This window comes from Oncorhynchus nerka, linkage group LG14, assembly GCF_034236695.1.
Source record: "Oncorhynchus nerka isolate Pitt River linkage group LG14, Oner_Uvic_2.0, whole genome shotgun sequence".
NCBI lineage: Eukaryota > Metazoa > Chordata > Actinopteri > Salmoniformes > Salmonidae > Oncorhynchus > Oncorhynchus nerka.
In genome coordinates, this window is record NC_088409.1 from 52,893,126 (window position 1) to 52,906,713 (window position 13,588).

The 13,588-nt window shown below is 44.5% G+C and overlaps 1 protein-coding gene across 1 annotated transcript in view; it reads left to right on the forward strand.

Annotated features, from left to right (window-relative positions):
• Nucleotides 1-1,121: 1,121 nt before the first annotated feature.
• The window catches only part of LOC115141465 (NADPH--cytochrome P450 reductase), a 51,060-nt gene continuing 38,593 nt past the window's right edge, over nt 1,122-13,588 (forward strand). The window contains 2 exon segments of the mRNA XM_029680349.2: nt 1,122-1,191; nt 13,093-13,282. Of these exon segments, the coding sequence (XP_029536209.2) occupies nt 1,137-1,191; nt 13,093-13,282 (245 nt within the window). The 5' untranslated portion in view covers nt 1,122-1,136.

Consider the following 13,588-nt stretch of genomic DNA (forward strand, 5'->3'; position numbering starts at 1 on the left):
GTATAGTTAATTTAATTGCTAGACAAAAAAATAATGGTTGATTCTATGGTGTCTTTTTGTACACGTGATCTGACCTTTTCAACCGATAGCATGTCGTGACTTGTATATCATTTTTTTCACTCTTGAGTAGTAAGTACTACACCCCTTGAGAAAACTGTTTTGGTTTCGTCCTACTGAGTGACGGCACGGTAAAGTTTCCCGATTGTGTTGCACACTGTGGTTTTGCATGACGGTAAAGACGAGAAGGTAAGTAGCTAGCTGAAAGTCAGTTATGTTTCATATAGTAAAGTGCCGTTTCCTTGACAGCATTGAATATTATTGTCCTGAGAATGCATTGTAAATTCATGTTAAGTTTATTTCAAATTTAGATAGCCAAGTAGCTCGACAAGGCCAGTTTAGCTAACTAACCAACTGTCAAGCAAGTAACGTTACTACTGTAGAACTAACAGTTTTCAGCAAGTATAGCTAACCTTAGCTATCTATCTAATGGATAAATAGTTATATTTTGCTATTTAGTTTAAAAGTTTACAAAACACTGTTTTTAGTGTTTTAGTTAACAGCTTTGCCACTTGTCACTTTGTAGAGTCAGCTAGTAGCAGCTAACGTTAGTAGTTTGGTGTTTGATTGCTAATGTCGTGGTCAAGCAACATTCCAATTTATATAGGTCGTTATCAATTAAATGTCACAATAAGGTGCAGAGCGTTACATTTGCCGCCTCCAGGGGCAACTGGGCAAGGAGACCGCTAAAACAATTGACAACTGCGTGCGGTTCAAAGGATTGTTAAATGTTAACGATTTGGTTGTAAGCATCAATTCTTGAAGAGCATAGTCAGAACTACAAATGTCCGATTATTCCATGCAAAACAATTTCGCATAGCTCTAGCGTCAGTTATACAGCAAGTAACTGGATGCTTTTTCATGATAAGTAAACGTCAATTGATAATGTAATTTCAGATACGAGAGTAGCCTGACGGTAGCTCTCTATTGGCCACCATTAACTGGATATTTGAGTGATATAAAATACAAGTGAACTATACCTGACAAGGATGAGTGGTTTAGGTAAATTTCCAATTATTTGTGCACTCTACATGCCAAGCAGCAGAAGGGACCATTTGCTGATGTACTATTAGCTGATCATGTTTACTTTTAAAGCTACCGGTAGAAACGTTATACAGTCGCCTAAACATAGTGGTAAGTGGACGTTTTATGTATATTTTTCTCCAACCTAGCAAAGTTACCGAACATTATCCCATTTTCAACATGGTTTAAGTGTTTAATCACGATTGCGGATGACAGACATGATAGCTAGGCTACTTTGATGGACCACGTCAAATCGGCTAGCTAGCTAATAACAGATCACGTCAATATGCCTGGTTGGCTAACTTTCAGGGGTTAAGCTAGATGGCTATATCCAAATATTGTTTGATTTGCTTGCCATCTCTAGTGGTGATAACAGAAGTTTAACTGACCACTTTACCAGGACAAGGACTTGCTTATGTCAAGCTCTTTCCAAAAGCCTTATGATGATGAAGCAAGCTAAATGACACATGTTGTTTGCTTAGTTAGCTACATGGCAAATGGATAGGCTACTCTGAAGTTATCTGAAGTTACATGATACATTTGCGTTTACTTATCATGAACAGCAGGCAGTAAACGTTACTTGCTGTATAACTCTGATATGGCTACATTTGGAATAATCGGAAATGTGTAGTTCCGACTATGCTCTTCCGGAGGTCATGGTATTAAAAACAAATAGTTATAAACATGTATTTAATAATCCCCCTGAGAACAGCGTTTGACAACCAATTTAATGGTTTTAGATGAGCTGGGAGGCTCCTTGGCCCCCAGTAGCCAAATCGAACTCTCTGCACCATATTGTGACGTATTGTTGATGACGACCTATAGCTAGCTAAACATTTTCAAGCTTTGTTTGATCTACATTTACATTTACATTTAAGTCATTTAGCAGACGCTCTTATCCAGAGCGACTTACAAATTGGTGCGTTCACCTTAAGACATCCAGTGGAACAGCCACTTTACAATAGTGCATCTAAATCTTTTAAGGGGGGGTGAGAAGGATTACTTTATCCTATCCTAGGTATTCCTGAAAGAGGTGGGGTTTCAGGTGTCTCCGGAAGGTGGTGATTGACTCCGCTGTCCTGGTGTCGTGAGGGAGTTTGTTCCACCATTGGGGGGCCAGAGCAGCGAACAGTTTTGACTGGGCTGCGCGGGAACTGTACTTCCTCAGTGGTAGGGAGGCGAGCAGGCCAGAGGTGGATGAACGCAGTGCCCTTGTTTGGGTGTAGGGCCTGATCAGAGCCTGGAGGTACTGAGGTGCCGTTCCCCTCACAGCTCCGTAGGCAAGCACCATGGTCTTGTAGCGGATGCGAGCTTCAACTGGAAGCCAGTGGAGAGAGCGGAGGAGCAGGGTGACGTGAGAGAACTTGGGAAGGTTGAACACCAGACGGGCTGCGGCGTTCTGGATGAGTTGTAGGGGTTTAATGGCACAGGCAGGGAGCCCAGCCAACAGCGAGTTGCAGTAATCCAGACGGGAGATGACAAGTGCCTGGATTAGGACCTGCGCTGCTTCCTGTGTGAGGCAGGGTCGTACTCTGCGGATGTTGTAGAGCATGAACCTACAAGAACGGGCCACCGCCTTGATGTTAGTTGAGAACGACAGGGTGTTGTCCAGGATCACGCCAAGGTTCTTAGCGCTCTGGGAGGAGGACACAATGGTCTCTGGGCATTGCTTGACTAAATGTAGCCCTTGATCATGACTCATTGGGTGAAGGCGTCTTTTGTTTTGTTAAGGGTACGACGCTCTCTGAACATTAACACACTACTTGTGGTATGGTTTTGGAAGCATTAAGGACCTTATCTTTCATACCATCATGAAATAATAATAATGGGGGAAAAAAGGTAAAATTGTTACACCTTTTTATATGGTTAGTGTTCCCACATGTCCATATCTCCATGTTACTCTGCGTGTTTACGGAAGACACACAGAATACAGTGCTAATTAGCTGTCTAGCATGCTCGGAACGAAAACTTGTGTGTAACAGAAGAAGGCCGCCAGAAACGTGTTGTCATTGAAAAATACTGAAGGCTGTAACTGATTAAAGCCAGGTAAAACAGTGTATATTTTGATTTGTGAAATCATTTTGATGTCATATTAAAAGTGAAGGGCTTTATGTTTCTAGAACTTTATTGCCATTTCAATCAATGAATCAAATGTATTTATATAGCCCTCATTACATCAGCTGATGTCACAAAGTGCTGTACAGAAACCCAGCCTAAAACCCCAAACAGCAAGCGATGCAGGTGTAGAAGCACAGTGGCTAGGAACAACTCCCTAGAAAGGCCAGCACCTATGAAGAAACCTAGAGAGGAACCAGGCTATGAGGGGTGGCCAGTCCTCTTCTGGCTGTGCCGGGTGGAGATTATAACAGAGATTATAATTTGAGAATCGATTTGCGTTTAGGTTGAGTATTTTACTTTTTTGTCAACCAGAGCCAGTTTACCTCTGAATATGGCATATAAGGTCCTTGGACCATAGGGAGTAATGGTAGGCTCCTTGTGTACAAAATGGGCTAGAGTCTGAATTTAGTTCATGTCACAGAATTGCATATCTGTTTCTTGTTATTAGTGTAATAGGACATTGTTTATATGTTAGGTATATTGTTTGATGGCTGTTTTTAATTAGTCTATTTTGTCAGAAGTTAATAAATTAGCGATATGTCATGAACCGCGAGAGATAAGGAAAGAGGCATGAGATGAACTCTTGTGACCTGTTGCACTCTGGCAGATGTGGATATTACATGTGAATTGCTAAACATGAATCAGCATAAGCTGTCAACAACAATAACCTAGCTCTTACAACTTAGCATTTAGTCTTCAATATTTCATAAATTAGAAATCTCTACAGGACATTATCCAGAGCCATGTTTAAACTTTATACACTTTATAGAAACCAGCAACAGTTGAAGTCAGAGGTTTACATACACTTAGGTTGGAGTCATTAAAACTTGTTTTTCAAACACACTATTTTTAAATACTATAGTTTTGGCAAGTCGGTTAGGATATCTACTTTGTCCATGAAACAAGTCATTTATCTAACTTTTGTTTACAGACAGATTATTTCACTGATAATTCACTGTATCACAATTCCAGTGGGTCAGAAGTTTACATACACTAAGTTGACTGTGCCTTTAAATAGCTTGGGAAAGTCCAGAAAATTATGCTATGGCTTTAGAAGCGTCTGATAGGCTAATTAACATAATTTGAGTCAATTGGAGGTGTACCTGTGGATGTATTTCAAGGCCTACCTTCAAACTCAGTGCCTCTTTGCTTGACATCATGGGAAAATCAAAAGAAATCAGCCAAGACTTCAGAAAACAAATTGTAGACCTCTACGAGTCTGGTTCATCCTTGGGAGCAATTTCCAAATGCCTGAAGGTACCACATTCATCTGTACAAACAATAGTATGCAAGTATAAACACCATGGGACCACGCAGCCGTCATACCGCTCAGAAAGGAGACACGTTCTGTGTCCTAGAGATTAATATACTTTGGTGCGAAAAGTACAAATCAATCCCAGAACAACAGCAAAGGACCTTGTGAAGATGCTGGAGGAAACCGGTACAAAATTATCTATATCCACAGTAAAACAAGTCCAATATCGACATTAAGCTGAAAGTCCTCTCTGCAAGGAAGAAGCCACTGCTCCAAAATCGGCATTAACAAATCCACACTACGGTTTGCAACTGCACATGGGGACAAAGATCGTACTTTTTGGAGAAATGTCCTCTGGTCTGATGAAACAAAAATAGAACTGTTTGGCCATAATGACTATAGCTATGTTTGGAGGAAAAAGGGGGATGCTTGCAAGCCGAAGAACACCATCCCAAACGTGAAGCATGGGGGTGGCAGCATCATGTTGTGGGGTGGTTTGCTGCAGGAGGGACTGGTGCACTTCACAAAATAGATGGCATCATGAGAACGGAAAGTCACGTGTATATATTGAAACAACATCTCAAGACATCAGTCAGGAAGTTAAAGCTTGGTCTCAAATGGGTCTTCCGAATGGACAATGACCCCAAGTATTCTTCCAAAGTTGTGGCAAAATGACTTAAGGACAACAAAGTCAGGGTATTGGAGTGGCCATCACAAAGCCCTGACCCAATCCCATAGAACATTTGTGGGCAGAACTGAAAGTGTGTGCGAGCAAGGAGGCCTACAAACCTGACTCAGTTACACCAGCTCTGTCAGGAGGAATGGGCCAAAATTCACCCAACTTATTGTGGGAAGCTTGTGGAAGACTACCCAAAAAGTTTACCCAAGTTAAACAATTTAAAGGCAATGCTACCAAATACTAATTGAGTGTATGTAAACTTCTGACCCACTGGGAATGTGATGAAATAAATAAATGCTGAAATAAATCATTCTTTCTATTATTCTGACATTTCACATTCTTAAAATAAAGTGGTGATCCTAACTGACCTAAAACAGGGAATATTTACTCGAATTAAATGTCAGGAATTGTGAAAAACGGTAAATTTGTAAATGTATATGGCTAAGGTGTATGTAAACTTACGACTTCAACTGTATAAATCAGCAGAATTGTTGTACAGTGGCAAGAGAAAATATGTGAACTCTTTGGAATTACCTGGATTATATTGGTCATCAAATTTGATCTGATCTTCATCTAGGTCAAAACAATAGACAAACATAGTGTGCTTAAACTAATAACGCACAAATTATTGTATTCAATATAGACAAGAGAAATACATACCTTTTCCAACCTAAACTGAATGATTAAATTATGTGAACCCCTAGGCTAATGACTAACCTGGAGTCAAATCAATGAGATGAGATTGGAGATGTTGGTTAGAGCTGCCTTGCCCTATAAAAAAAACTATTTTTTTCTTGCTATTCACAAGATTCATTGCCTGACGTGAACCATGCCTCAAACAAAAGAGATCTCAGAACCTCAGATTAAGAATTGTGGACTTGCATAAAGCTGGAAAGGGTTCAAAAAAATATCTTTAAGAGCCTTGATGTTCATCAGTCCACGTTAAGACAAATTGTCTATAAATGGAGAAAGTTCAGCACTGTTGGTATTCTTCCTAGGAGTGGCCGTCCTGCAAAGATGACTGCAAGAGCACAGAGCAGAATGCCCAATGAGGTTAAGAATCCTAGTGTCAGCTAACGATTTACAGAAATCTCTGGAACGTGCTAACATCTCTGACGAGTCTATGATATGTAAAACACTAAACAAGAATAGTGTTCATGTGAGGACACTACAAAAGAAGCCACTGCTGTCCAGAAAAATCCATTGCTGCATGTCGGAAGTTCGCAAAAGAGCACCTGGATGTTCCACAGTGCATCTGGCAAAATATTCTGTGGACAGTTGAGTTGTTTGGAAGGAACAAACAATGATGTGTGGAGAAAAAAAGGCGCAGCATGCCAACATCAACCTCATTCCAACTGTAAAGTATGGTGGAGGGAGCATCATGGTTTGGGACTGATTTTCTGCCTCAGGGCCTGGACAGCTTGTTTATCATCGACGGGAAATTAATTCCCAATTTTTTTATTTAGACATTTTGCAGGAGAATGTAAGGCTCTGACCGCCAATTGAGGCTCTACAGAAGTTGGGTGACGCAACAGGACAACGACCCAAAACACAGAAGTAAATCAACAACAGAATGGCTTCAATAGAAGGAAAATACACCTTCTGGAGTGGCCCAGTCAGTCCTGACCTCAACCCGATTTGAGATGCTGTGGCATGACCTCGAGAGCAGTTCACACCAGACATCTCAAGAATATTGCTGAACTGGAACAGTTTTGTAAAGAGGAATGGTCCAAAATTCCTCCTGACAGAAAATGTTTGGTTGAGTTTGTTGCTTCCAAAGGATGATCAACCAGTTCATCTCAGCCTATCCCGCCCTCCAGTCCCTCGACTTCTTGGCACTGACGGAAACATGGATCACCACAGATAACACTGCTACTCCTACTGCTCTCTCTTCGTCCGCCCACGTGTTCTCGCACACCCCGAGAGCTTCTGGTCAGCGGGGTGGTGGCACCGGGATCCTCATCTCTCCCAAGTGGTCATTCTCTCTTTCTCCCCTTACCCATCTGTCTATCGCCTCCTTTGAATTCCATGCTGTCACAGTTACCAGCCCTTTCAAGCTTAACATCCTTATCATTTATCGCCCTCCAGGTTCCCTCGGAGAGTTCATCAATGAGCTTGATGCCTTGATAAGCTCCTTTCCTGAGGACGGCTCACCTCTCACAGTTCTGGGCGACTTTAACCTCCCCACGTCTACCTTTGACTCATTCCTCTCTGCCTCCTTCTTTCCACCCTCTCCTCTTTTGACCTCACCCTCTCACCTTCCCCCCTACTCACAAGGCAGGCAATACGCTCGACCTCATCTTTACTAGATGCTGTTCTTCCACTAACCTCATTGCAACTCCCCTCCAAGTCTCCGACCACTACCTTGTATCCTTTTCCCTCTCGCTCTCATCCAACACTTCCCACACTGCCCCTACTCGGATGGTATCGCGCCGTCCCAACCTTCGCTCTCTCTCCCCGCTACTCTCTCCTCTTCCATCCTATCATCTCTTCCCTCTGCTCAAACCTTCTCCAACCTATCTCCTGATTCTGCCTCCTCAACCCTCCTCTCCTCCCTTTCTGCATCCTTTGACTCTCTATGTCCCCTATCCTCCAGGCCGGCTCGGTCCTCCCCTCCCGCTCCGTGGCTCGACGACTCACAGAACAGGGCTCCGGGCAGCCGAGCGGAAATGGAGGAAAACTCGCCTCCCTGTGGACCTGGCATCCTTTCACTCCCTCCTCTCTACATTTTCCTCTTCTGTCTCTGCTGCTAAAGCCACTTTCTACCACTCTAAATTCCAAGCATCTGCCTCTAACCCTAGGAAGCTCTTTGCCACCTTCTCCTCCCTCCTGAATCCTCCTCCCCCTCCCCCTCCTCCCTCTCTGCAGATGACTTCGTCAACCATTTTGAAAAGAAGGTCGACGACATCCGATCCTCGTTTGCTAAGTCAAACGACACCGCTGGTTCTGCTCACACTGCCCTACCCTGTGCTCTGACCTCTTTCTCCCCTCTCTCTCCAGATGAAATCTCGCGTCTTGTGACGGCCGGCCGCCCAACAACCTGCCCGCTTGACCCTATCCCCTCCTCTCTTCTCCAGACCATTTCCGGAGACCTTCTCCCTTACCTCACCTCGCTCATCAACTCATCCCTGACCGCTGGCTACGTCCCTTCCGTCTTCAAGAGAGCGAGAGTTGCACCCCTTCTGAAAAAACCTACACTCGATCCCTCCGATGTCAACAACTACAGACCAGTATCCCTTCTTTCTTTTCTCTCCAAAACTCTTGAACGTGCCGTCCTTGGCCAGCTCTCCCGCTATCTCTCTCAGAATGACCTTCTTGATCCAAATCATTTCAAGACTAGTCATTCAACTGAGACTGCTCTTCTCTGTATCACGGAGGCGCTCCGCACTGCTAAAGCTAACTCTCTCTCCTCTGCTCTCATCCTTCTAGACCTATCGGCTGCCTTCGATACTGTGAACCATCAGATCCTCCTCTCCACCCTCTCCGAGTTGGGCATCTCCGGCGCGGCCCACGCTTGGATTGCGTCCTACCTGACAGGTCGCTCCTACCAGGTGGCGTGGCGAGAATCTGTCTCCTCACCACGCGCTCTCACCACTGGCGTCCCCCAGGGCTCTGTTCTAGGCCCTCTCCTATTCTCGCTATACACCAAGTCACTTGGCTCTGTCATAACCTCACATGGTCTCTCCTATCATTGCTATGCAGACGACACACAATTAATCTTCTCCTTTCCCCCTTCTGATGACCAGGTGGCGAATCGCATCTCTGCATGTCTGGCTGACATATCAGTGTGGATGACGGATCACCACCTCAAGCTGAACCTCGGCAAGACTGAGCTGCTCTTCCTCCCGGGAAGGACTGCCCGTTCCATGATCTCGCCATCACGGTTGACAACTCCATTGTGTCCTCCTCCCAGAGCGCTAAGAACCTTGGCGTGATCCTGGACAACACCCTGTCGTTCTCAACTAACATCAAGGCGGTGGCCCGTTCCTGTAGGTTCATGCTCTACAACATCCGCAGAGTACGACCCTGCCTCACACAGGAAGCGGCGCAGGTCCTAATCCAGGCACTTGTCATCTCCCGTCTGGATTACTGCAACTCGCTGTTGGCTGGGCTCCCTGCCTGTGCCATTAAACCCCTACAACTCATCCAGAACGCCGCAGCCCGTCTGGTGTTCAACCTTCCCAAGTTCTCTCACGTCACCCCGCTCCTCCGCTCCCTCCACTGGCTTCCAGTTGAAGCTCGCATCCGCTACAAGACCATGGTGCTTGCCTACGGAGCTGTGAGGGGAACGGCACCTCAGTACCTCCAGGCTCTGATCAGGCCCTACACCCAAACAAGGGCACTGCGTTCATCCACCTCTGGCCTGCTCGCCTCCCTACCACTGAGGAAGTACAGTTCCCGCTCAGCCCAGTCAAAACTGTTCGCTGCTCTGGCCCCCCAATGGTGGAACAAACTCCCTCACGACGCCAGGACAGCGGAGTCAATCACCACCTTCCGGAGACACCTGAAACCCCACCTCTTTAAGGAATACCTAGGATAGGATAAAGTAATCCTTCTCACCCCCCTTAAAAGATTTAGATGCACTATTGTAAAGTGGCAGTTCCACTGGATGTCATAAGGTGAACGCACCAATTTGTAAGTCGCTCTGGATAAGAGCGTCTGCTAAATGACTTAAATGTAAATGTAAATGTATTAAATCCAAGGTTCACATACTTTTTCCATCCTGCACTGTGAATGTTTACACGGTGTGGTCAGTAAAGACATGAAAACATGTAATTGTTTATTAGTTTAAGTAGACTGCGTTTGTCTATTATTGTGACCTAGATGAAGATCAGATCAAATTTTCCAAAGGGTTCACGTAGTTTTCTTGCCACTGTATGTCTCCTAACAGCCAGAATGTGCCACTTGGCCAGTGCACCCTGGCTGATAAAGCACACTTTCTAAATGCTTGTTCAGCAGTTTATTTTCCCTTTTGTCAATGCTCCGGTGGTTAGTCATTACAAATCATTATTGCCTTCCTCCTTATGAAATGGCACAAGTTGAGATGGTGGTTGCTGTGTGTCAGCTTGCACTGCTAATTTGTTTGACTTGGAATGAGCGAAGCACTTAAACATTATCTGGGTGAATGTAAATTTAATTTCTTCCTAGTACTGGGCCGCCTACAACGTGCACATTTTTTTTAAGGGCCTAATCATATAATTATTTAGAATCCCTATTTCAATAGGTAGTTATATCAATAAAATGTCACCAAGGTGCAGAACGTTTGATTTGCCTGCTGGGGGACGAGGCAACCCCCAGCGCCACAAACTATTGACAAGTCTGTCGTTTTCAATTCGGAAAGTATTCAGACCCCTTCACTTTTTCCACATTTTGTGACGTTACAACCTTAATCTAAAATAATAATACATAAAAAAATTAATTAAAAAAAACTCAATCTAAGGCCTCCCGGGTAGCGCAGTGGTTAAGGGCGCTGTACTGCAGCGCCAGCTGTGCCACCAGAGACTCTGGGTTCACGCCCAGGCTCTGTCGTAACTGGACACGACCGGGAGGTCCGTGGGGCGACACGCAATTGGCCTAGCGTCGTCCGGGTTAGGGAGGGTTTGGCCGGTAGGGAAGTCCTTGTCTCATCGCACACCAGCGACTCTTGTGGCGGGCCGGGCGCAGTGCGTGCTAACAAAGGTTGCCAGGTGCACGCTAACCAAGGTTGCCAGGTGCATGGTGTTTCCTCCGACACATTGGTGTGGCTGGTTTCCAGGTTGGATCCGCGCTGTGTTAAGAAGCAGTGGGTTGTGTATCGGAGGACGCATGACTTTCAACCTTCGTCTCTCCCGAGCCCGTACGGGAGTTGTAGCAATGAGACAAGATGGTAACTACTAAAAACAATTGGATACCATGAAATTGGGGAGAAAAAGGGGTAATAAAAAAATATATAATCCTCAATCTATGCACAATACCCCATAATGACAGGTAATTTATTTATTATTATTTTAGAAGTTTTAACAAATGTTTGCCAACTTGATTGGAGTCCACCTGTGGTAAATTGAATTGATTGGACATGATTTGGAAAGGCACACACCTGTCTATATAAGGTCCCACAGTTGACAGTGCATGTCAGAACAAAAACCAAGCCATGAGGTCGAAGGAATTGTCCGTAGCGCTCCCGAGACGACAGGATTGTGTCGGCACATATCTTGGGGACCTTCAATGCTGCTGACATTTTTGGTACCCTTCCCCAGAACACAGTAGCCTCCATGATTCTTAAATAGAAGAAGTTTAGAACCACTAAGACGCTGGCTGGCTGCCTGGCCAAACTGAGCAATTGGGGGAGAAGGGCCTTGATCAGGGAGGTGAACAAGAACCCGATGGTGACAGAGCTCCAGAGTACCACTGTCCAGATGGGAGAACCTTCCAGAAAGACCACCTCTGCAGCACTCCACCAATCAGGCATTTATGGTAGAGTGGGCAGACACAAGCCACTCCTCAGTAAAAGGCACATGACAGCCCGCTTGGAGTTTGTCAAAAGGCACCTAAAGAGACTCAGACCATGAGAAACAAGATTATCTGGTCTGATGAAACCAAGATTGAATGCCAAGTGTCACGTCTGGAGGAAACCTGCCACCATCCCTACGGTGAAGTATTGCAGTGGCAGCATCATGCTCTGGGGGTGTTTTTATAGCGTCAGGGACTGGGATCAAGGGGAAGATGAATGGAGCAAAGTACAGTGAGCTCATTGATGAAAACCTACTCCAGAGTGCTCACTACCTCCGACTGGGGCGAAGGTTCACCTTCTACACAGCCAAGACAATGCAGGAGTGGCTTCGGGATAAGTCTCTGAATGTCTGATCGAACATCTCTGGAGAGATCTGAAAAATGCTGTGCAGCGATGCTCCCATCAAACCTGACAGCTTGAGATGATCTGCAGAGAAGAATGGGAGAAACTCCCCAAATACAGGTGTGCCAAGCTTGTAGTGTTGTACTCGAGGATGTAATCGCTGTCTAAAATGCTTGAACAAAGTACTGAGTAAAGGGTCTGAATACTTATGTAAATGTTATGTTTCAGTTTAATACGTTTGCAAAAGAAATGCTGCAACCCTGTTTTTGCTTTGTCATTATGGGGTATTCTGTGTAGATTGATGGGAAAAATACAATTTAATACATTTTAGAATAAGGCTGTAACTAACGTATCAAAATGTGGAATAAGTGATCTGGTAGTTTTTCTGATTGGATTAACGCACCACCACTAATGAGCTGTGGAGTTTCCCAAAGTAATGTTTTCTTTAACTCAAACAGCAAGCAAAGTCTGTTTTTAGGTCTGTTGAGAATGACAATAGTGGCCTGCCGTGGCCTGCCTGCAAATGTCATTTATAGGGTATTTATTTTCATCAGGATATTTTCTACCTGCAGGCTGCAATGTTTTTCTTAGTTGGATTTAATAGGCTATTTGTACATTGTTGGCAATATAAGTTAATTTCAGGTTTCTCATTTTCATTTCGATATCATTTTAATTAACCATATGATAATGATTTTGCGATATGAAGACGTTTATTCTAAGTTAAATTACACTGTTCCATGAAAACCATAACTGGCATGATCAGTAGAAATGTTAAGATAAATTGGCATTCCGCAAGTCTGCCGATTCCTTGTGTAGCCGGTAACTTCGGCAGAGTAATGGCAGAATCTGCGAAAGCCCGTAGGAGCGTGAGGAGAGTAGTTGGGTCAAATTCAATGTTTTCTTCTGGGTATCTTGATCTCTGGTCTTGAGTCATTTGTGTCTTATTTCATCAAACAGTGCGCTTAAAGTTGTAGTTGACCTAATTAAAACACGTAGGGTGTGTCCTAATATTTGGAAAAATACACATTCTTTAGACCAATCGACTACTTTCGGTCAACAGATCTTTTTTTGTCGGGGACAGCCCTACTCGTGATTTTTAACCTCTGCCCTGTCTGGTTGCCCTGGCAGCCCTGTGTGTGACAATGGCGGACGTGGAAGCAGAGAGCAGCACCCAGCCGGAGGCCATGGAGGAGGAGAATCCTCTCTTCAGTAACCTGGACCTCTTCCTCTTCACCCTCATCGCCGGCCTCATCATCTACTGGTTCATGTCCCGCAAGAAGGCCGAGCCCATCCCTGAGTTCAAGAAGCTCGACCAACCGTGAGTACTGCTCGTTGTGTGCTTAATGCACACCAGGCGCTTGCTGTACATCTCTCAACAAATAAGTCACAAGGGCCTAACCACAGAGTACGAGAATTGACATGAACCATATGATGGTCCAAAGATCAGCCATGTTGGTCAGGGAGTTAGTCAACCATGGTTTGCCAGTGCTGTGATAAGCTATTGTGTAAAACAATGTGCAGTATTTATCTGCATTGTGTTAGCTAGCTAGCCAGAACAATTCTTCTAAAATTGTATATGCCAATATTCCGTTCAAGCAATGCAGTCAAACCCCAGCCATACACT